Source organism: Spinacia oleracea, chromosome 5 (genome assembly GCF_020520425.1).
Source record: "Spinacia oleracea cultivar Varoflay chromosome 5, BTI_SOV_V1, whole genome shotgun sequence".
Lineage (NCBI taxonomy): Eukaryota > Viridiplantae > Streptophyta > Magnoliopsida > Caryophyllales > Amaranthaceae > Spinacia > Spinacia oleracea.
In genome coordinates, this window is record NC_079491.1 from 89030910 (window position 1) to 89055512 (window position 24603).

Here is a 24603-nt window from a genome sequence, read left to right on the forward strand (position 1 = left end):
TCTTTTACTAAATGCTACGACTAATATAGAATATTAATTCATTGCTATTGATTTGGCAGGTTATGAGGCAAAATGGTTGAGGAATGTGCTTGCAGATATTCCACTGTGGGGGAAGCCAGCTCCTTCAGTGGAAACTGTTGTTGCAAATTACCATGCCTATAATGGAAGAATGACACATACGTTTGAGGCATAAGGTCGTCAAATATATGTTGTCTATTGAGTAAATCTTTAGACTATGTAAAGTCTAAAGTGAATAAAGCGGATCCGTAAACGAAAGGCCTATGATGAAAACTAGTTTTGGAAACATTGGAAAGGATGGCCTTGAGACCCATTCGATGAATTGTAAAGTAATGAACTCCTACTCTCAGAATTCAAAGGATGACATTATGATATAATTCGGAAGCACAAAATTTTTATTTTTGTCCATCCCCTAGATGTTATTATGTGCTTGCTACAATCGGAAAGAGGTTGAGCATACGGCTCTTAATGAACTCATATCCATATTTTTGGTGGTGTGAAGGTAGCTCACACTTGATGGGATTCACCCACGTAGGTGTGGAAGTGTGGCCGCTTCCTATGAGAATTGTAATATGGGCTATTCTCTAGAGCACCTATGAGCATTTCCAGGTCGGACGTATGGCCAGTATAATCACTTTTATTCGCGGAGTCAGAATATCATACATACTCAGTTGCGTGCTTTGAGTGACGGGTTTCTAACTCCTTATCAAGTTCAATACGAAAGTCACTTGGTAGGAAAGAGATCATAGCTCAAATGTCACTAAGTGTTACTTCAAGTCGAAAGATATTGACACCTATTCAATTGTTATGTTTTGTCCAAAACGAATATCTTTCTTTCTTTTTCACATCTTCGAACCTGTGGGGGATTGTTGAAAGTTCTTGTTGGAAAATACAAAAGAAAAGAGTGTAAAAATGTGAATGGTCCTTATGTCCCACATTGAAAGAATTCCTCGTTTCCTCTTTGTTTATATATTGGGTTGAGGGTGTAACTCTTGTTTGAGAAAGTGTGAGAGTGGTATAGATGGACACATAATTCACACACGTGTGCGCCAGTCGGGTCGGGCCGTGGGCCTCGGCAATGTGATGTGCGGGATCGGGGTGGGTTTTGTAGGCCTTACCTATTCCTTTTGGTACCGGGCTATTTTGGTTAATTCCTTGTTACGGGAATCTGTATTGATTACGTAACTGTTGGATTAATTCTCCTTAATGGTGTTCGTTATAGTTTTTATTGCTTTGACCGTTATTGTCTTTGTCTCTTCCTAAGTTTGATTATATATAATCAAACTTTGTAACTTCCCAAAAATGATATATACTACACAAATTGCTTCCTCTAAAAACTACCTTTTTTGCTTCCTCTCTCAAATTACTCTCGGTTTTAGGCATGTATTCTGACTCCATTCGGATTTGTGAGTGCACACAAATTCGGAGCTATGTTAATCCTGGAGGGCGACCGCTTTTGTTCTACTGCACCAGGAGGTAGTGCGGAATCGTCTTTTAGGACAGTGGTATCCCATGGCACAGCAATTGTACGTTGTATGTTCATCCGGTTGGTGGCATATTCCAGATAAGTCCTTCCTAACTATGTTATTGTTGCAACATCATTTTGTTATTTTTATATATGCAACATAACGTACTTACTTAACTACTCTCTCCGTCGCTTAATAATCGCACTGGTTTGACCGGTGCGGAGTTTAAGACACTTGAATTTACTTATTAATTTAATGAGTGGTAGTTGATAGTGAGGTGTTTTTTTTAATATAGTTAGTGGGAAATGTGTAAGGGGTAGTGGGGTTGTGAATTTTTAAATGATTTTTTGTAGGGAGTGGGTTAGTACGTAAGTATAAAAAAATATATATAATATTGGTAAAAGAAGTTTCATTTATAGAACGCGCAAGTATTAAGACGATCCGAAAAAGAAAGCAGTGAAAGTATTAAGGGACGGAGGGAATATCTATTGCACCATTGATGTATACCGGAAAGATATATAGCTAAGCATGTAAGTATATACTCCCTCCGTCCCGAAATACTAGCAACGGTTTGACTTTTTACGCTATTCACATAATTCACTTTGACACTATTTTATTTATAGTATATGAAAATAAGTGTTAGCATATATTGTTGGCTTCATCTTAATATTATATTTTCAAAATATTAATATTTTATAAGTTTTTATAATATATAATCGAACATATTGATGGTCAAAGTTGTGCATTGACAAAAGTGTACAATAATACCGTAGTACGGAGTAGTACAATAAAAAAAATATAAAAAACACGGAGTACTATAGAATGTAGATTCAATAGCTCGTTCATGTGGGCTTGGACCATCTTAAAGTTAGGGAAGGCGCACTATTGGGATAAAACCCTAACTTAGATCGGCCGTTTACTTCAGTACCAAGGTTAAACCAACCCCGGACTTTGTTAACTAAACTAGCAATCGCTAACTGCTGTACCCGGGTACAGCCAGCTCTAGCTGTACCCCCCAAAAACGACGCGCTCATATTGTTTGTTCATTCTTGTCGACTGTTTGTTCTTTTTTATTGTACTGTTTGTTCATTCTTATTGTACTGTTTGTTCTTTCTTGTTATACTGTTTGTTCTTTCTTGTTGTTTTTTAAATTCATCATCAAATTTTCATAATTGTTGTATTTTTTGTTCTTTCTTCTGGAATTTTATGTTCTTTTTTATATTGTTTGTTCTTTCTTGTTTATTTGTTTGTTTATAATAATCAAATGGTTAATGTTCATAATTAAACTCTTCATTAATCTTTTATTCTTTCTTTTTGTATTGTTTGTTCTTTCTTGTTGTACTGTTTGTTCTTTCTTGTTGTTTTTTAAATTCATTCATCAAACTTATTGTTGTATTGTTTGTTCTTTCATGTTGGCTTTAAAATTCATCATAAATTTTTTCATAATTGTTGTATTGTTTGTTCTTTTTTCTGGAATTTTATGTTCTTTTTTATATTGTTTGTTCTTTATTGTTGTATTATTTGTTCTTTCTTGTTTATTTGTTTGTTCATAATAATTATCTGCTTTATTGTTTGTTCTTTCTTGTTGTATTGTTTGTTCTTTCATGTTGACTTTAAAATTCATCATAAAATTGTTCATAATTGTTGTATTGTTTGTTCTTTTTTCTGGAATTTTATGTTCTTTTTTATATTGTTTGTTCTTTTTTGTTGAATTATTTGTTCTTTTTTGTTTATTTGTTTGTTCGCAATAAATATATGGTTAATGTTCATAATAAAATTGTTCACCTCATTGGTCTTTTATATTTTTACAAGCGCCTATATTGTTTATTTCCAATTAAATAAATAAATGTTCATTTCCAAAATAGTAAATGTTCATTCCAAATAAATAAATAAATGTTCATTTCCGAAATAGTAAAATTTCATTTCCGAAATAGTAAATGTTCATTTTTTTAGTTTATTTCCAAATAAATAAATAAATGCTCATTTCCAAAATAGTAAATGTTCATTCCAAATAAGTAAATAAATGTTCATTTCCGAAATAGTAAATGTTCATTTTTGTACCACTATTTGTTCTTTCTTGTTGTATTGTTTGTTCTTTCATGTTGGCTTTAAAATTCATCATAAAATTGTTCATAATTGTTGTATTGGTTGTTCGTTTTTCTGGAATTTTATGTTCTTTTTTGTTGAATTATTTGTTCTTTCTTGTTTATTTGTTTGTTCACAATAAATACATGGTTAATGTTCATAATGAAATTGTTCACTTCATTGGTCTTTTTATGTTTTTACAAGCGCCTATTTTGTTTATTTCCAAATAAATAAATAAATGTTCATTTCTAAAATAGTAAATGTTCATTCAAAATAAATAAATAAATGTTCATTTCCGAAATAGTAAATGTTCATTTTTGTAGTTTATTTCCAAATAAATAAATAAATGCTCATTTCCAAAATAGTAAATGTTCATTCCAAATAAATAAATAAATGTTCATTTCCGAAATAGTAAATGTTCATTTTTATGCCAGTATATTAATGTTCATTTTAAACAACACAAAACGACATCGTTTTGGATTGGGGTACAGCCAGCTTTTGCTGTACCCGGGTATAGCCAAAAATTTGCGAGTTTCTTAGTGTTATGTCAATTTTTTTACCTTTCTAAAGAAAAAATCGTAAGAAAGGTCGTCCCTTTAGATAAAAGGTTCATACCCGGATAACTAGGTTCGTGCTTGTTGGGCTCATATGGGTATTAGCTTCTTATGGGCTGAGAATTAACTTCCCCTGAAATAACTTGATATTTGGCCTAACTTGGACATTTGTAGTTCATGAGAAATGTGTTTTGTGAGGGGAAGGTAAGCAAATCACTTTCCATATTACTGCCTCTGTTTTAAAATATTTATTTTGCCGTTACTATTCACATAAATATCTCTATTATATAAGCCAACTCGTGAGGGTATTGTAGTAACTTAACTTTTCGTGTCCCTCATGAAAATTACAGGAACACCCTCCAGCGTTTTACTCCCAACCCTTCGCGTTTTCTCCCATCCGCCGCTTCACTCTCACTTTCTCCTCCCTTCACTCTCTCTTATTTTCTCTCTCCTCCCTTCACTCATCGATCTCATCCTCGATCTCACCTCAGGTGATTCATACAATCAATTTTTTTTTAATTTTTTTTTAATCAAATACGTTTCGTTCTCCTCTCAATCTGAATCGGAGCTCCGTAATCTAGGGTTTATCGACGGTTATCAGGTTACTCTTTTATCGTTATCAGAGAAAGGGCTCCATCGTGCGCTTCCGATCTCTGCCGATCACCGCCGTCGCCACCAATATTTCCGGAGGTGAAGTAATTTTTCCATTTTTGTTTTGTTTTTCCATTCCCAATTTCCCAATTTTCACCAAAATTCTAATTTTTGTTTTCTGGGTTGTTTTTTTGTTGATTTGATTTGAGATGTCAGCTTTCAGAGCTCCATGTTCTGCAAATTCAGTCCTATACAACATTCAGAAGAATTGCCTGAAGGAAATAATGCCCTTGGTCCAAGTATGCATTCTATGTTAAGTCTAATAAATGCGGTTCAGTATTAATTAACAAGTTAATAATTCAGTGAGATCAAGTGAGCTGAATGCCTAGCTAGAGGCCGCTTCAGTTCAAGTGGAATTAATGATATTAATCCACAGCTTACTCTTGACTGAACCCGTAGGGTCACACAAATAGTACGTAAACGGATCAAGTATTTAATGGCATTAAATACTCCATCTATGAATATTCGGAACCGACGGATCTTGGTTTCAGTGGGAGCTAAGATCGTCACAGGCAAGAAATGAATACTCCGGAAACGATGATATTGCCGGAAACGGAAATATGGATCGTGTCGGAAATATGAATATTATCCAAGTCGTAGATGTTGCCGGAAACGGAAACATGGTACGTATCGGAAAATATTATTGGAAATGGAAATATTACCAGAATCGGAAATATTGCCGGAAACGGAAATATTGTCAGAATCGGAAATATTACCGGAATCGGAAAATAATTCCGGAAACGGAAATATTGAATATTTGTTCGAAACGGAAATTAATTCCGGAATCGGAAATATTAAATATTGTTCGTATCGGAAATAGATTCCGGAAATGGAAATTTAATCGGAAGCGTATCGTACGAATTAGCATCGGACGAGGCCTGCCGGACGAAGGCCCAGCACGAAGCCGGGCCATCGCCCAGCAAGCACGCACGCCACAAGCCCAGCGCGCACCAAGGCCACGGATGCGTGGGCCGCGCTGCATGGGCTGCTGCTCGCATGCGCATGGGCAGCCCTTGTGGCTGCCGTGTGTGTGTGTGAGTTTGTGCTCATGCGTGATTCCTAAAACTGCAAGAGTTAGTGTGTGATTAAATTCCTATTCCTAATTAGATAAATTAATTAAATAGAATTCATGTAGGATTCTAATTTCAATTAATTCGTATCCTACTAGGATTGCGATTCCTTTTCCATAACTCTATAAATAAAGGCCTAGGGGTCATTATTTATATACAAGTTTTTAAGTATTCAAAACTAATATTTTTAAGCAGAAAAATCAGCCAATATTCTTGCCTACCTAACCGAAAATATTAGAACCTTAAGGGCGATTCTAGTTGGTCAATCTTAAGGCGGATCCGGACGTGCTGTGGACTATCTACGGAGGGACGACACTTGGAGTCCTAAAGATTTGTTCTTGTTCGGTTCGGGCGCAGCTAGGGAAGGCACGCAACAAAGAGTATGCATCTAAACTATGCTAAATGATTATGTGTAAATAATATGTTTCCTGGCTTTATGGTTTTTCCGCATGATTTATGAACTGTCATATGAATCATAACCTAACAGTGGTATCACGAGCCCCTTATTATTTTCATAATCTAAATTGCATGAACATGGTTAAATATTACAAATTTGCAAGAATTAAAAGGGGTGATTAATTTTCGTAATTGTTAATTAATTGCAAATTGCGTTTATTTAATTATACGTACGCAGTTTTTCGGCAGTTTCTTCGTTACTCATCCGAATTGAGTGATTTTTATGTCAATTCCGCATGTAAAAGGCATTCTAAAATTTTGACAAAAACAGTATTTTTCTGCCGAACCCAGAATTCTCAAATTCGAAGCCTAACTATGACTTTTCGAAGGTTTTAGTTTTTCGAATGCAAAATTTCGTAAATTTAAGATGTTAAATTAAATATTTGCGATTCTTGTTGATAAATCTTGAATTTTTGATTGACCTACTGCATATGTTTAACAAGTTTGAATGCCTAGTCTTGTTAATTATGCAATCTAATTTGTAATTATGATTAATTTGTTGAAAATTAGAATAATTTAGAATTAATTTGATTTTCATAATTAATTGTAATTTAATTAGAAACCTATGATTAAAAACCACCATAAAAATTGTAAATTTACGATAAATTTTAAATTTTTATGACCTAGACTTGAATCCATATCAATCGGAAATCAATTGGATAATAAATTTTCGATTTTTTCGCCCTAAAATTATGAAATTAATATTATTTATTAATTTGTCATTAATTTTAAATATAAATTTTAAATTTTTATGCGATTCGTTCAAATAACTTGCACGCACGAAGCAATGGACGCTTCGTGTTACCCTTAAGGGGTGTTGTATAATGCGGGCATGCGACGACGAGCAAAGGAGCTCGTCGCCCGTGCGGCACGAATGCAATGAGCAAGGGCGTAGTGCACGAGCACAAGGCAGCAGCCCTGCCTTGTGTCGTGTGCCACGAGCAATGAACGAATGGGCATGGGCGAGGGGCGAGCCAAGGCAGTCGCGTGTGGGCAGCAAGCGAGCTGCGCCACAACGCGCGCTGCCTCGCACAAGTGCGCGCAGCCTCGCGCGCAGCGAGCGCAAGCTCGCGTGCCACGAGCGCTGCGCCCAGCACTACTCGCGCGCGCAACGCGCGATGTCGCTCGCCCAGCGAGCGATGTCGCGCCCCAGCGAGCGATGGCTCGCGCGCACAGCGAGCGAGCCAGCGCGCCCAGCGAGCGATGTCGCGCGCCCAGCGAGCGATCTCGCGCGCGCGCACTGCGAGCGATAGCTCGCGTGCGATGGAGCGCTGTGCGGAGGCTTGCGATAGGACAGCAGCAGCTATGCGACGAGCGCATGGGCTGCGCGCACATGGCCAGCAATGGCTGTGTGCGTACGGCCCATGGGCGTGCAACGCGTAGGGTGTTTGCGTTACGATTAGATCGTTTTGAATGTTTAATTTGAAAATTTCAGTTCACGTAATTTTAATTAATTTTAAAATTAATAATTTGAATTAATTTCTTGGATTTTAATTTTGAATATTATAATTATATTAAATGGAATTTATTCTAATTATTTTACTAAAATTAAAATCATGAATTAATTTAAATGCGACTGAAATTAAATTAAATTTTTGGATTCAATTATAAATTTATATGAGCTTTAAATTTTAATTAAATTTGTATGTTTCCGGTTAGACTAGAAATACAATTTTATGTTTAAAATTAGTAAAGCATATGAATTTATTGGTTTAAGTGGGAGCACTTTTTAGTCATAAACTCTTGATTAGGTCTACAAATCCTTAAGGTTAAAACAACTTGATTAGAATTAATAAGGACTGAATAATTGGTAGATTATTGGTGCCCTTGATTAATTGCTGCAAATGTTTACGTGATGCATAATGTGTTTTACTAACCAGCTATGTGGGCCATTCATGATAATGAATGGGTGAATGGTATATATTGTATATGTGCTGTTTTGCAGGTTATGAAGTGACTAGTATGGCCCAAATAGGATAGAAAATATGGTCTGCGTACCATTAATTTGAATGTAATTGGTCTAAAGTACCAAAGTTATTTTTCAATTCAAATATGGTCTGCGAACCATCAAATAGTTGTAATTAGTTATAGCTTATCCTATTTGAAGAAAATGGTGCCTCCCACGGAGATTTTCAAGACGGACTTTGAAGTCAAAGCTTCAAGATGAAGTCGGGCCATACTAGATCACAAATATCTTATGCATGTTTTAAGTTATTTATTGCTTTAAATATGTCTTAAAATGCATGAGATCAAAAGCTTGATTATGTTGCATGATTAAGGATTTTAGTTCACTTAAAATCTAACCAACATAGTAAGAGCCTTAAGTTCCAAACTTAAAAATTGAGTTAAAAGGTGCCATGCCAAAATATACACTTGCTTGGATATCCTTTACATCAATCTAGTAATAGTTTTCGCTCAGCGAGGTGTTACTTATTGGTCCTAAAGGGGCAAGGTACACAAATAATTGTGAGTACATGTTAGTTTTGGTGAAACTCAACGATATAAGTAAGGAGTCCTTTTATGTCGTGGCAAATTCGATAGGTTTACCTAATAAGTTCTTAGACGTACCTATCAACCAAGAATAGTTTCTAGACTATTAGCAAAAGGCTTTTTCTTACCTAAAATGTTTTAGGATTAAGTCGACAAACTGTGCTTAGTTCTTCAATGATTTTAGGATCTTGGAATCATTTTATTCACACCTGCCGGAACACATAACTTGAATAAAATGCTTAATAAACATTGAATTATGCATGTATGCTAGAATTTAAGTTTATTAAGAGAAACTGTGAATGGTTATTTATTTGTTTATTCTTTTCAATTGTAGTTTTAATATGGCAAACAACAATCAAAACATCATCATGGGTTCTGAGCTTATGGTCAAGCTGAACCTGACAAATTTTCTTGAATGGGAAGCTAAGCTAGTTGAAATAGTCAAACTCAATGGACTTGAGTATGTACTATCACATCCCATGCCAAGCTACTATGCCAGAGACATGACCCCTGAGAGATTTTACGCCTGGGATGCGGATCTCAAAAAGGTTATGAGTCTCATGCTGAACAATATCCCTGATGATTGGGCTAGAAGGTTTGTAGCCTATGAACCTTTTACGCTCATCAAGAATCTGAGGGATATCTGTCGTGGAAGTACGGAGGACAGGGACCTGAACGTCCATGAGTTGATTGAATCAATGTCTGGGCTAAAGGTTAGTTCTCCCAACAGGTGTTATAGGATGGAGGTCCAAGAAACACATGTTCAGCTCCTTCGCACTAAACAGAGGGTAGGCGTCCCACTGAGGTTCCATGTGGATCTTATGTGTTCATATTTTGATCGCCTAAGTCTACTAGGAACACCAATAAGCGAAAGGATGGCAGTCTCTGTCTTGCTCAATTCACTACACAGTGGGTTTGGTCGCTTCAAGCAACAATACCTAAGTGAACCAAGAGAAGAAACAGTTGCAGAATTTATTCACCTTGTCAGAAAGGCTGAAATAGTACTGGACTGTGAAGCCAAAGATTTACTCAAGGCTAGAAAGAGACCATTCAAGAAAGGTGGAAAGTCCAAGGGCATTGCTAAATCAAAGCAGGACAAGTCCACATCAAGCTGTCTTTATTGTGATGGAATAGGCCATTACAAAAGAGAATGTCCAAAGCTAAAGGAAGATCAGAAGAACGGAACAGTCGTTCCATCTTCAGGTATTTTCGTTATAGACTGTATACTTGCTAATTCAACTTCTTGGGTATTAGATACAGGTTGTGGCTCACACTTATGTTCCAATCCACAGGGACTAAGAAGAAGTAGAAAGTTAAGCAAGGGTGAAGTCGACCTACGAGTGGGAAATGGAGCACGGATTGCTGCATTAGCTGTAGGAACTTACTATTTGTCGTTGCCCTCCGGGCTAGTTTTGGAACTGGAAGAATGTTTCCATGTTCCAAGTCTTACTAAAAACATCATTTCAGTTTCTTGCTTAGATGCTAAGGGATTTTCCTTTATAATAAAAGACAATAGTTGTTCGTTTTATTTTAAAGAGATGTTTTATGGATCTGCTAGATTAGTCAATGGACTTTATTTATTAGATCACGACAAACAAGTATATAACATAAATACCAAAAAGGCCAAAAAGGATGATTCATATCTCACCTATCTGTGGCATTGTCGATTAGGCCATATAAACTTGAAACGCTTAGAAAGACTTCAAAGAGAAGGAATTCTAGAACCATTTGACTTAGAGGATTATGGTAAATGCGAATCATGTTTACTTGGCAAAATGACAAAGCAACCTTTCTCTAAAGTTGGAGAAAGAGCAAATGAACTATTGGGTTTAATCCATACAGATGTATGTGGACCAATGAGTACAAATGCTAGAGGTGGTTTCAGCTACTTTATCACTTTCACTGATGACTTCAGTAGGTATGGTTATGTCTACCTAATGAAGCATAAGTCTGAATCCTTTGACAAATTCAAGGAATTTCAGAGTGAAGTAGAGAATCAATTAGGCAAGAAGATTAAGGCACTGCGGTCTGATAGAGGCGGTGAATATCTGAGCTATGAATTTGATGACCATCTGAAAGAATGTGGAATTCTATCAGAATTGACTCCTCCTGGAACACCACAATGGAACGGTGTATCGGAACGGAGGAACAGAACCTTGCTAGACATGGTCAGGTCAATGATGGGTCAGGCCGAACTTCCATTAGAATTTTGGGGACATGCACTAAATACAGCTGCACTCACTATAAATAGAGCTCCGTCTAAAGCTGTCGAAAAGACTCCATACGAATTATGGTTTGGAAAGCCTCCAAATGTGTCTTTTCTTAAGATTTGGGGATGTGAAGTATACGTCAAACGATTAATTTCAGACAAACTTCATCCAAAATCTGACAAATGTATCCTTGTGGGCTATCCAAAGGAAACAAAGGGGTATTACTTCTACAATACATCTGAGAACAAAGTGTTTGTTGCTCGAGATGGTGTCTTTTTGGAGAAGGATCATATTTCCAAAATGACAAGTGGGAGAAAAGTAGACCTCGAAGAAATTCGAGTCGAACAACAAACTCTAGAGAATGCTCAAGATGACATTCAGGATGAAACTCAGAGATCTTTAGAAGAATCTGGTGAGAATCATGGTCAATCTAGAAATGTTACCCCGCGTAGATCGCAAAGATATAGATCTCAACCGGAAAGGTACTTAGGTATTTTGACGAACGAGAGCTATGACGTTCTATTACTTGAAAGTGATGAACCTGCGACTTACAAGCAAGCTATGACGAGCCCTAGCTCCAAGCAATGGCAAGAAGCCATGCAATCTGAATTAGACTCCATGTCTGAAAACCAAGTATGGGATTTGGTCGATTTGCCAGATGGCTACCAAGCCATTGGAAGCAAATGGGTTTTCAAACTGAAAAAGGACAAGGATGGGAAACTTGAAGTTTTCAAAGCTAGATTGGTTGCAAAAGGTTACAGGCAAGTCCACGGTGTGGATTACGATGAAACCTTTTCACCAGTTGCAATGCTAAAGTCTATTCGAATAATGTTAGCAATCGCTGCATATTACGATTACGAAATATGGCAGATGGATGTCAAAACTGCTTTCTTAAACGGCGTTTTAACAGAAACTGTGTTTATGACACAGCCTGAAGGTTTTGAGGATCCAAAGAATGCTAAAAAGGTATGCAAGCTAAAGAAGTCAATCTACGGATTGAAGCAGGCATCCAGGAGCTGGAATATACGTTTTGATGAAGCAGTCAGTGACTTTGGTTTCATCAAGAACGCGGACGAATCTTGTGTATACAAGAAGGTCAGTGGGAGCAAAATTGCTTTCCTAGTATTATATGTCGACGACATATTGCTTATCGGAAATGACATTCCTATGTTGAACTCTGTCAAGATTTGGCTTGGGAAATGTTTTTCGATGAAGGATCTAGGAGAAGCACAGTACATATTGGGCATCAAGATTTACAGAGATAGATCTAAAAAGATGATTGGACTTAGTCAAAGCACTTATATCAATAAGGTGCTTGATAGGTTCAAGATGGCGGACTCCAAGCGAGGCTACCTACCCATGTCTCATGGAATGACTCTAAGCAAGACTCAGTGCCCAAAAACACTTGATGAGCGTAGACGAATGAATGGGATTCCATATGCATCATTGATTGGTTCAATAATGTATGCTATGATATGTACACGCCCGGATGTTGCGTACGCACTCAGTGCTACGAGCAGATACCAGTCAGACCCAGGAGAGGCGCATTGGACTGCTGCCAAGAACATTCTGAAGTACCTGAAAAGGCACAAAGATGACTTCCTGGTCTATGGTGGAGATGATGAATTAATTGTTAAAGGCTATACGGACGCAAGTTTCCAAACCGACAAAGATGATTTCAGATCACAGTCTGGGTTTGTCTTCTGCCTCAACGGAGGAGCAGTAAGCTGGAAAAGTGCTAAGCAAAGCACCATTGCGGATTCTACAACTGAAGCGGAGTACATTGCTGCACATGAAGCAGCAAAGGAAGCTATATGGCTAAGGAAGTTCATAGGAGAACTTGGTGTAGGCCCCTCCATTAAAGGACCAATAGCCCTGTATTGTGATAATAACGGAGCTATTGCACAGGCAAAAGAGCCTAGACACCACCAGAGAGTCAAGCATGTACTTCGTAGATTTCACCTTCTACGAGAGTTCGTTGAAAGAAAAGAAGTCGAGATAAGCAAAATTGGAACTGATGACAACATATCAGATCCATTAACTAAACCTCTGCCGCAAGCGAAGCACAACTCGCACACTGCAGCTATGGGAATCAAGCATATTGGAGAATGGCTTTGATGTCTCTGTTTAATGTTTTAAAGTTTTAGAGTTTAAATCTTTGTAAAACATTATTGGTTAATCATTCACAATAAATGAAAGAAATTCATTTTTCCATTTAATTTGTGGTTTATTAAATGATGAGTCCCTTCAACTTGACGATATATTCAAGATAGACTGTCAGGACCAGTCCTGTGACTAAGAAATGTCTATCAAGTGAACTTGAATGTCAAAGGTTGAAAATGGTCCCTAATCGGAGTTTTCTATAAAATTGGACGCATAGAAAACGTTAGACGATTAGAATGCAAGATGACTAGTAGTTCTGTTTCTTGAACTATGTGGACATGGCAATGTCATAATCATTTGCATAGATACTTACTTTGGGAAGACTAGTATCGGACAAGACCTATGAAACTTTACTGTAAGAGATGAAAGTCTGTCATAAGTAAATTTCATTAAATTATTAGACACTAAATCCTCAATACCTGAGTGATTTGAGATTACTTGTTTGAGAACTGGTTGCTTTGACGTTGACCAACCGTCGCACCGTAAAAGGAGGCTATAAAGGCAACGCTCAGGTAATCACCTATCAAACGAAGTCTAATCTCAAGATCGCAAGATTGGGATTGTCCTCCCATAAATCGGGATGAGATGCTTAAAAGTTGTACAAGGCCACTCGGAGAGCTAGAAACTGTGAAATGCATGGCCGTGCTCGGATGAATCATAGGCTATGATTATCTGTTTATTTGATCAGTTGAACTCTGAAACCGAGGAACACCTCTGGACATAATAAGGATGACAACTCTTACCTTATGTTCAAGAGCAAGCATCGAGCGACAAAGGAATTAGGAAATGCACACTTGTCCCTAAGGACAAGTGGGAGACTGAAGGAAATAATGCCCTTGGTCCAAGTATGCATTCTATGTTAAGTCTAATAAATGCGGTTCAGTATTAATTAACAAGTTAATAATTCAGTGAGATCAAGTGAGCTGAATGCCTAGCTAGAGGCCGCTTCAGTTCAAGTGGAATTAATGATATTAATCCACAGCTTACTCTTGACTGAACCCGTAGGGTCACACAAATAGTACGTAAACGGATCAAGTATTTAATGGCATTAAATACTCCATCTATGAATATTCGGAACCGACGGATCTTGGTTTCAGTGGGAGCTAAGATCGTCACAGGCAAGAAATGAATACTCCGGAAACGATGATATTGCCGGAAACGGAAATATGGATCGTGTCGGAAATATGAATATTATCCAAGTCGTAGATGTTGCCGGAAACGGAAACATGGTACGTATCGGAAAATATTATTGGAAATGGAAATATTACCAGAATCGGAAATATTGCCGGAAACGGAAATATTGTCAGAATCGGAAATATTACCGGAATCGGAAAATAATTCCGGAAACGGAAATATTGAATATTTGTTCGAAACGGAAATTAATTCCGGAATCGGAAATATTAAATATTGTTCGTATCGGAAATAGATTCCGGAAATGGAAATTTAATCGGAAGCGTATCGTACGAATTAGCATCGGACGAGGCCTGCCGGACGAAGGCCCAGCACGAAGCCGGGCCATCGCCCAGCAAGCACGCACGCCACAAGCCCAGCGCGCACCAAGGCCACGGATGCGTGGGCCGCGCTGCATGGGCTGCTGCTCGCATGCGCATGGGCAGCCCTTGTGGCTGCCGTGTGTGTGTGTGAGTTTGTGCTCATGCGTGATTCCTAAAACTGCAAGAGTTAGTGTGTGATTAAATTCCTATTCCTAATTAGATAAATTAATTAAATAGAATTCATGTAGGATTCTAATTTCAATTAATTCGTATCCTACTAGGATTGCGATTCCTTTTCCATAACTCTATAAATAAAGGCCTAGGGGTCATTATTTATATACAAGTTTTTAAGTATTCAAAACTAAGATTTTTAAGCAGAAAAATCAGCCAATATTCTTGCCTACCTAACCGAAAATATTAGAACCTTAAGGGCGATTCTAGTTGGTCAATCTTAAGGCGGATCCGGACGTGCTGTGGACTATCTACGGAGGGACGACACTTGGAGTCCTAAAGATTTGTTCTTGTTCGGTTCGGGCGCAGCTAGGGAAGGCACGCAACAAAGAGTATGCATCTAAACTATGCTAAATGATTATGTGTAAATAATATGTTTCCTGGCTTTATGGTTTTTCCGCATGATTTATGAACTGTCATATGAATCATAACCTAACATTGCCTTATGTCTGAGGTAGGTTAGTTGTTTGATCCAATTTTGGTTTTAGTTTCCTTCATTTTTTAACCAATTTGTTTACCTTCGAAGAGACTTGGTAGAACTGAAAGAACAAAGATATATCTTCTAAGTTTGATAAAAATTTGTAATGGAGTTTTCAAAAAACGCTGACCTGATGATATTAGGTTTAGGTAAGAATTATTGATTTATTGATGAAGCAAAGTGCTGGTCAATTAGAATATTTTATATGGGCTGAAAAATTTCATTCTAAGCCCGCGATGAAATCCCGCTCAAGAATGCCCACTCAAGAATGGCAGTATTTTTGTTTTGTTTTTCCATTCCCAATTTCCCAATTTTCACCAAAATTCTAATTTTTGTTTTCTGGGTTGTTTTTTTGTTGATTTGATTTGAGATGTCAGCTTTCAGAGCTCCATGTCCTGCAAATTCAGTCCTATACAACAAAACCCTCAGAGCCAAGTTCTGCCAGCTGAAGTTACTAAACTTCTTCAGAAGAATTGCTTTCTGTCTGAGGTAGGTTAGTTGTTTGATACAATTTTGGTTTTAGTTTCCCTCATTTTTTAATCAATTTGTTTGTAAATTATTTTAATTTGAAAGGTTTGTTGGCTCTCAGCTATTTTGTTTATTTATCTCATGTGAAAGCTCTTTACCAAAGTTCATGGCTAATAATACAGGTTCTGAGATATATCAGGAGATGGTGGCAAAAGCATTATATTCTCTTCTTTCTTCCGCTCAAACAGGTTATTTCTTCAAAAAAAATAAAAATTGATTTCGAGCTTATTTTAAATATATCTATTGTGTTCTGTTGTTGGATTATTGATTTTGGATTGCCATAATTGAACAATACTTGGGTTGTTCAAGATTATATCTAAATTTGGTGTTGTAGATTTAAAGGTTTCTTAAATTGGTAATGAGAATTACATAGATGATTGTTGGGTTTGTCAGACGCCGAGGTTTGGAATTGAATTTGAATATTATGGGCATCGGTGTTGGTACCCTCTTAGGTAGGTAAAAACCTAAGATATCTACCTTTAGAATTGGAAAGATTTCGGTTTCCATACTACTCCGTAAGGAAGAATTGGAATTGGAATGTAATTGCAATTTTAATTGTTTATTTTTTTTAAATCATATTATATTTAAATTTAGGTAATTTTGTGGTGATTTTGTATGAAGCAATTTAAGGTTTTCCAATGATGTTTGCTGAAATTTGAAAATATTTGTTGCGATTCCGATTTGTCTCTGCCATTATTCGTAGAATTACGGAAGTTTTGGTGAATATTATTTGAAATGGCGTAATTCGTAGCTTAGAATTTGTGGCCTCTTCCCTCATTTGAAGCTTAATGGTTATTACTGATGAACTTCTGAACAATTATATGTATTTAAGTTCTGTTGATTTTTTTGCATATTATGCTTGAATCAAATGAAGGTTTGCAGAAACTAATTGCCGGATTTTAATTCACAGATGCTTACCGAGGCCTTGGTGTAACTCAAGGACAGAACTGGATCAAGCCATTACGCAATGCCAAACACATAGAAGAGCAGCAGAAGGTGAACGACTTCCCTCCTAACTTTAGGAATTTTGTCATTTATTGTCCTCTCATCACTCTTTACTAACTATATTTGCAGGATGGGATTAACAAGACACATAACTGCTGCTGAGATTGTAGAACAGGCCGTTTTTGCTCGGCGATTGTTCACAAAAGAAGTTGGGTCAATTTCCAATGTTGTCTTCATGGTAAGTGTCTTATTTTGGATAATTAAATAACTGGTTTAATTTGTTTTGTGGGTTTAGAGTAATTTCTTTATTCTATTGCAAATTATGATACTTTCATCTTTTAACTCCTGTCACCTGCCTGAGAGAATTATGTTGTGCATGTTGTGCAGTAATTGATGTTGACCTTTTATAACACATACCTGGTCGGCTGTTTGATATAAAGCTTTCGAGAGGCAATCTAAAAGCTAAACAAACCTCTCATCAATATTCAACATGCTTTCTCTCTCACTGATTTGCTCTGTCTATAGAGCTTCTTCTAATCTGACTAACTAAATATTTTCTTCTTCTTCAAGCTTCTAACTACTTAATTATAATAAAACTACAAAGCCATAGTCTTATTCTTAAAGAGATGGTGTCGGATGCATGAATCGAGAGAGTATCTCATGTGACCATCCTCATACTGATACTCTGATTTTGTAGTTTTCCTTTGACCTCACAGTCTGTTTTGGGGATTGCATAAAGATGCCCCAGCCTTAGAGGGTGGGTGCTGGTGGGGGGTTGTCAAGTGTAGGCAGCTTGACCCTTGCTATAAGCCTATAACCGAGAGGTTATTGCAAATACATGTAGGATATAAAAGAACTGTATAAAAATATTATTGGGATATTGTATAAAAATATGGTACTGTATAAAAATATTAAGAAAGACAGTGCCAGTGGATGGCTTTCTGTGTTTTCTATAAACTAATTTCCTTTTATGTATGTATGGTACTGTATAAATTGATTTATTTAATATTTTATTATTATATAACGAGGTACTGTCTTTCTTGCTGATTCATTTTATCACCCCCGAGAAGGGTTTTAAGGTATTTCATATTTTTGATTTTTTCCCCCGGGTGTTAACTTTTCAGGTTGTTAGATGCTGATTTTTTCTGTTTCTTTAGATTGTTCTGGACCAGGAGGAAGGAATTGAGGTGAACAATGGAGCATTTGTTGATACTGGGAAGATTGATTGCAAGGCTGTTGCTTTTTATACACGAATTCGGAAATTGTATTCTAAAAAATGGATTCGAATTAAATTGGAGCTGTCTGACTTTTTAGTTTTCTTTGATTACCAAGTTTAGATATGTTAAGCTTTTTAATACTTCGCACGCATCGCGTGCATATAAGACTAGTTAAAAATAAGAGAGGAAAAATATGTAAAAGAGAAGGTTAATATAATAATGTGTGGATAAAGTAAGATAAATGTATAAAATATGGTTATGTACCCGGGTGCACAATGCTCACTGTGCACCTTGTTTTTAAATAAACATATAGTTCAAATGCAAACATATTGTTCATACCCAAAGAACATATAGCAAATGAACATATAGTTCAAATCCAAAGAACATATATTTCAAATATTCCACGAGTACATGGACGTTGAGTCATTTTCCATGTTCTTTAGATTATCAATGAATGTTCATCAGAGTGCACAATGAGCACTGTTCACCGGGTGTATAATCCAAATTGCGTATAAATAGTAGGCGAGGGTAAGAAAACATGATAAAGTAAGAAAATTTGAGTGGTAAGTTGTAAATATCGTGGGATAAAAAGGGTAAAATAATACATTTTTATGTCCAAAAATATAATAAAGTACAATGTAAAAAACATTAATAAATGGACTAAAACGAAAAGTGTAAAAATCATTTTTGAAATGGACGTAGAACGTGAGAAATTCAACTTTCCAAGAAAGTTCAAATTTCCAATTTCTAATTCCACCATTGCATCTCAACCCAAAACACTTGTCATTTCTCATTTGGCTTTCCATTTAATTACTTGGAACCAAATAACTAAAAACTGAAAGTTACTACAAACATATTAACTTAATAAATGAGTAAATTACCCAGTAGGCGAATGAATCCCCTGCCCTTCTTCGCGGTACCACCTATAGTATCCATTGCAAGGGTACGAGCTCAAAAAGTTCCAATGCTTCCGCCGCTGAAAAATGTTAGCAAGCTCTGATCATTATTCTAGAGCATTTAGCTTCCATGATTAATTTCTTAATTCCCACCGAAAAAGAATAACAAAAACTTATACAGTTGCTTGTTTTACGTACCAATAATAAACTTCAAGTACAACACTTAACCTCGAGTCCTTGATCGATCAACAATTGAAAGTTTTGAAAGTACTGTTGGTTCAGTGGTGATTGGGCTGAACTTGGTATGGAGGACTTGTGTTCGATCCCGCACAACAACAATTGGGTGGGGACTGGAACCTATCAACCCAGAACTTGCCCCGAATCCAAATTAGCCCCAAGGGTGAATCGGGTGCTAATTAACACCAAGAAAAAAAAAAAAAAAAAAAAGTTTTGACGTGGATGATGCAAAAGTACAGGCTAGACAAAATAGCAAGAAAGAAAGATAGGACTTAGTTCCAGTCTAACTATACAGAAAGTCTTCCTGGCTTGTTTGTAATAGAATTACAAAAAATAAATACTTCATTAGCTAGTTGAAATTTATTTATGATTTCTTGATCCAAATTTATTTTTCAATATAATTAGAATATTATATACGGAGTATGATGTATTAGACTTACCCCTTACTCTACCATATAATTTGCTAGTTAAAAAATTTCTACAGCTTTTTGAAGTCAATCTTATTTATTTAAAGATCAAGTGGCTAATTTTGAGGGGTGTTGATGAACATGGCAACGTGCAATGTATCAATTCAATTAAATTATATAGCAATTTGGTAAGGAATTCTAGCATTGCTCATCTTAAATAAAAAATGAAGTTAGCGCGTGATTTTTTTTTTAAAACAACAAATTAATTAAACTGTTAGACCATATCATGTCAAAAATATTGTGCATGGCCCGATAGAGTGACAGTTAAGTAAATGTCAGTTGCTTTGAAAGGAAACTAACTAGTTCAGATATTTGTTAGTAACTCAGTATTATGAAGCACTGGTTAAGTTAATTTGATGCATATGCAATAACTTAATTGAGTTGACCAAGTATAGATTATGATCCGTTATAAGATAAAGTACAATTTGTAAGGGTCAACTGTCATAGAACTGATAAATTCAAAATAAGTATTCTGCCTCTTGGCAACTACCCTCTAACTAAATTAGTACTTAATCCCTCTTTGGTCTAAACATTCCTCTGCCTGCAATAGGCAAAAGTCATTGCATTATGGAGATCAATTAGCATGAATAAGGGAAGGCTCTTAGGTGTCTCTTAAGGAGAGAGAAAAATTAAGAGCTAGCTCTTAGGTGAGAAATGAGAGACTCTTAATTAGAGTTTGTAAGTAAAAATTCTGAAATAAGAGCTACCTCCAATAAATAAGAGCTAGTGCCATGTCAACATTTTTGCATGAAAATAAAATAAAATAATAGGGTAAGAGAGAATAAGAGGTAGTGTTAAGAGTTAGCCCATTTCTATAATTTTTGAGAGGGGGCTCTTATTTGGAGTTGATGCTTAGGTGGCATAAGAAAGAGAGTAAGAGTCTTCTAAATAAGAGTCTCCCCTTATTGTTGCTCTAGTATTCAAGTATTGTATCAGGTACATCCAAGTCAGCTAGAGCAGGCCTTTATGACTTACCGGCCGAAGGCATTGACTGCCTTAAATTAGGATTCTCGAACTCTAAGATCGGATTGAAGGAAGGCATATGTCAGCGCGCTTTCAACCATATAAAGATTTGTTTACAAGGATTTGATATTCATTCACTTATAAATTGTCCATAGTATATCGGAGATGTTAATTCTTTTTACTACTCTTTCTTAAACTCATTGTAAGACTAACCAATCTGTAATAAGATGCAATACCTCAATAATTTTTTTATTTTTTATTTATTTATAGTAAAGTCAATCCTTTTGGTCCGTTTCCGATAAAGCAAAAGATTCATTTTGTCTTTGGCATTGAGATATAATTGACTAAATTAAAATGGTTTTCATAATCTCTTCAATTCACTTCTTTTCCATGAAATAGAAAATGGTAGTTCCGTTATCACTTAAGGGTCAATTGGAAATAGTGTTCTTAAGGGGTAAGGTTGCGTACGTACGACCACCCTTACCCCGCTGTTTTTGGGAGCCTCTCTTTGAAAGCAGTGGGGTAACGACAATGATGGAGTAAAGTCAATCTTTTAATAGGAAGTCATACATCATCTACAAATAAAATCCGACTTTAACAAATACATAGCATATTGATTCAAACAAACGTTTCCTTTTTCATAACTACAATCGTCAAGGAGATTTGCAATGTGACACATCTCTGGCACATAAAGTTGCAAAACAAACTTATGAGTGTGGTTAAAAAATGCGTTCATCTAGTGAGAGGGATACCTGCCATGCCTAGCCTCAAGTCTTGATCTCCTGAAGCGATAAAAGATAGCCAAAAGAATGTACACAAGAAGATTAACAGTAATTAAGGTGGCTAAAAACCAATAATAATTGTCTAAACGACTAGTGTTTAACGTGTCTAGAAACCAATTAGTCCCACTAATCTTCTCGCTAATGCTTCCCACAATGTAAACACAGAGAGCACTTCCTATGAACCCAAATCCAGAAAAGGCATTCGCCACTGTAACGAAGTACTTCACCGTAGACAAAGAGGATTGATCAAGTGCAAAATGAGTATACGCCAGCATGTAAATGCCATCGAGGCCACCAAGCAACGCAAATTGTGGTAAAACCCAAAATCTGTTCAGAGGTACTATTTCATCTGGCTTGTCGGCTAAGCCAAGAATGTTTACAACTCTAAGCCTTCTTTCCTCGACCTTTGCTGCTGCAATGCAGGATAGTATTGCAAACAACATCGCGATACCAAAACCTATTCGAGCAAGATAACGAGCAGTTGATACTGTTAAGAGGCTAGTTGCCGCGTTGAGTATTCCACCAAAAAGGACAGTGAAGATATTCCTGAATTGGGCATATAACCACAGAAAGAGTACAAGTGGAATTTTGGTTCGGCCAACTTTAGGGTTCATGCGGTTTACTTGCTCAAGAAAATAGGTTGGACCAAGGGAAGATACAACCCCACAAAGAATGAAGGTCATCCATATAGGAATTGCGCGTACAAAGGTCTTGGTTTCTTCTACTTCAGTCACACTGCAGAGCCTCCATTTATCTGTCTCCTGTTGCTGCAATGGTGGATGTGGCAGTACCACAGCAGCCTTGTCGAGACACCTGATATATTGTTGAAATACAATGTTACCCACATGAACGAAAAAATAGGAGAGAAAGTACCAGCTTAAAGAGTTACTCCCACTACTGCCGATTGATTTTTATGTGGAACTTACTTTCATTTACTTATAAATGGACCAAACTCTTATCTTATAGGCTCCGCTTGTCTACTTAATGTAGGTCGAGTAACACAAACATGTACTTCAATTCAAAATAAGGCTCTGTTTGATAGGGTTTAAAACGTTTCATGGAAAATGATTTTTCCCTTTTAAATCATTTTACGTTGTTTGGTTTGACAAGAGATATGATGATTTTTCCATAACTCTCTCAAAGGTGGAAAAATCTTTTCTATTTGAAAGGGAAGGAAAATACTTTCCCACCTTTCGTCCTTACGTACCTCCCTTTCCCTTTTTCCCCTCACCATCTTTCTCATTTTTTTTTCAAGGAATCAAACAAAAGAAAACTAGTTTGGAATAGTGTTTTCCCTTGCAATATATATATATTTTTAAATTATTTTGCAGTCAAGACGTTTTACACCAAATCAAACGGAGTCTAAAAGAAACGAATGATTTATATATTTACCTGAGTTCTTCTGTGTGAGGCAATAACTGATTTACATTGAGATTATGTTTCTCATGAAGCTCGTCCACATTTAGTGGCCGCGCATTGCACATCTTGGTGGAAGCAGCAAAAAGGACCCGAAAGTAAGTAGTGAGGCCACTTCCTTTTGGCTTAACATAGTTATATCGAGAAATCCTAAGCAAGAGAACAACTAGTGAAATCACTCCGAATATGGAACCAATCCCAAACAGCACAGCCCATGGCTTGACGAACGCGAGAGTAAGGAGCGCAGCTAGGCCAGTCAAGCTATTACGACAAGTAAAGCCGCAGCAGGAACAATTGGCAAATTCACATTCAAAACCTCCTCCAGCAACATCACTGCTTTGCTCAGCCAAGAAAAAACTATAGGAGGCTGAATGAGCAGCGTTTCCCATTGCTGTAAGGGCGAGCCCGGTATAAAATAGTTGCTTTTGTTGGTCACCAATACATTCAGGCTTGTAGGCACCGCAGTTTCCGGTTGTGTTGGCCAATATAGGTGGCGTTGACAACCATAAAAGTCCAAATCCCTTGCATAACAAGTTACAACAAAAAAAACAATTATTAATTATGACATTATCCTTGATAAATCGTGGAGTTGAAGTATGATCGATCAAGACTTACAAGCATATTAGAAATGATGCCTAGGAGGAGGATGGTGAAGTTACCCAAGAAAGAATCACCAAGATGAAGAAAGGCAAGAGGCATAACTTTGACTAACCCAAACCAGATACTCATGATAGCAGCCGCATGTGTACATTCTAGCCCCATTACATCGGTCAAGTATACCATCATCATCCACAGTATATAGTTTCCGAAAAAATGCATCGAACTCAGTATAGCTGCGAGAGAGGAAAACTAAAAATTTCACCAAGTGAAACAATACATGACATTACATTAACCCGCAATTTAGAAGGTGGACCATTGTGCACGTAGAGCATGGTGCACCTTAAGAACACTAGTATATATATTTGAAAGAACATCTGGTTACGAGAAAAGAATATGAATATTTTTTTTATTTAGGTTTTTAATGAATAGTAAAATAATATATTATTTTTATAACAAAAAAAGTAAAATATTATATCGCATGTTCTTTTGCCGTAGTGTCATGTTCTTTTGCTTATGCACATATGTTCTTTTGGTGCACCATGCTCTATGTGCACCACAGTCCATAGTCCACGGATTGCATTAACCCCCTTTTGAAATGATCTTTATATTTACTATTTCCAACAAATATTAGGATAAAAGAGGAATAAGCAATTAAATATAATAAAATATGGATAAAATATGTAAAAAAAATTGAATAAAGTAACAGAAATTGACTAGAAAGTTATAAATGATGTGGAAGAAGAAATGTATGATAGTAAATTTTCAACAATGTAATATCGTTATAAAACAGACTAAAACGGAAAATGTAAAGATTATTTTGAAATTGGTGTAGTACTAAATATTTGAGAATAACGAAGGAAATTACCCAACATTTTGATATGAATCTTCCACAATTATGATGTGTCGATCTGACAAGCTAGGTGTGATCACTGATCACTTCTGTTGCTGATTGAATACCCTTATTGTTAGTGCTGAAAATATATGATCAGATCATCGATCAGTTACGACTTACGAGTTTACATACAAAATTAGACCTCAATCAAAAATACTTGATCGATGAAAGTTTCAAGACTAATATATGAAGAAAGGGGAGCAGGGAGATTATATTGAAAATGGCAGCTTACTAATTCTGTAGAGGATTGACTATGGACCTTAATTAACCTTAATTGTCAAATTGACTTGCAACT

General features: G+C 36.5%; 2 protein-coding genes across 2 annotated transcripts in view; both read right to left on the reverse strand.

Annotated features, from left to right (window-relative positions):
* The window catches only part of LOC110790841 (protein NRT1/ PTR FAMILY 5.5-like), a 37677-nt gene extending 18063 nt beyond the window's left edge, over positions 1 to 19614 (reverse strand). Inside the window, exons 1-2 of the mRNA XM_056830359.1 lie at positions 19150 to 19614; positions 18937 to 19031 (exon numbers count right to left, since the gene is read on the reverse strand). Coding sequence (XP_056686337.1) covers positions 18937 to 18991 — 55 coding nt within the window. The 5' untranslated portion in view covers positions 18992 to 19031; positions 19150 to 19614. The remainder of the gene's footprint in view (positions 1 to 18936; positions 19032 to 19149) is intronic.
* A 1514-nt stretch (positions 19615 to 21128) lies between these two features.
* LOC110779575 (protein NRT1/ PTR FAMILY 5.5-like) lies at positions 21129 to 24537 on the reverse strand. The gene is made up of 4 exons (XM_021984061.2): positions 24282 to 24537; positions 23432 to 23649; positions 22793 to 23337; positions 21129 to 22213 (listed from the first exon to the last, which is right to left on the reverse strand). Exons 1-4 carry the CDS (start codon positions 24286 to 24288, stop codon positions 21355 to 21357), a joined length of 1629 nt encoding a protein of 542 aa, XP_021839753.2. The 5' UTR covers positions 24289 to 24537; the 3' UTR covers positions 21129 to 21354.
* Positions 24538 to 24603: the final 66 nt, after the last annotated feature.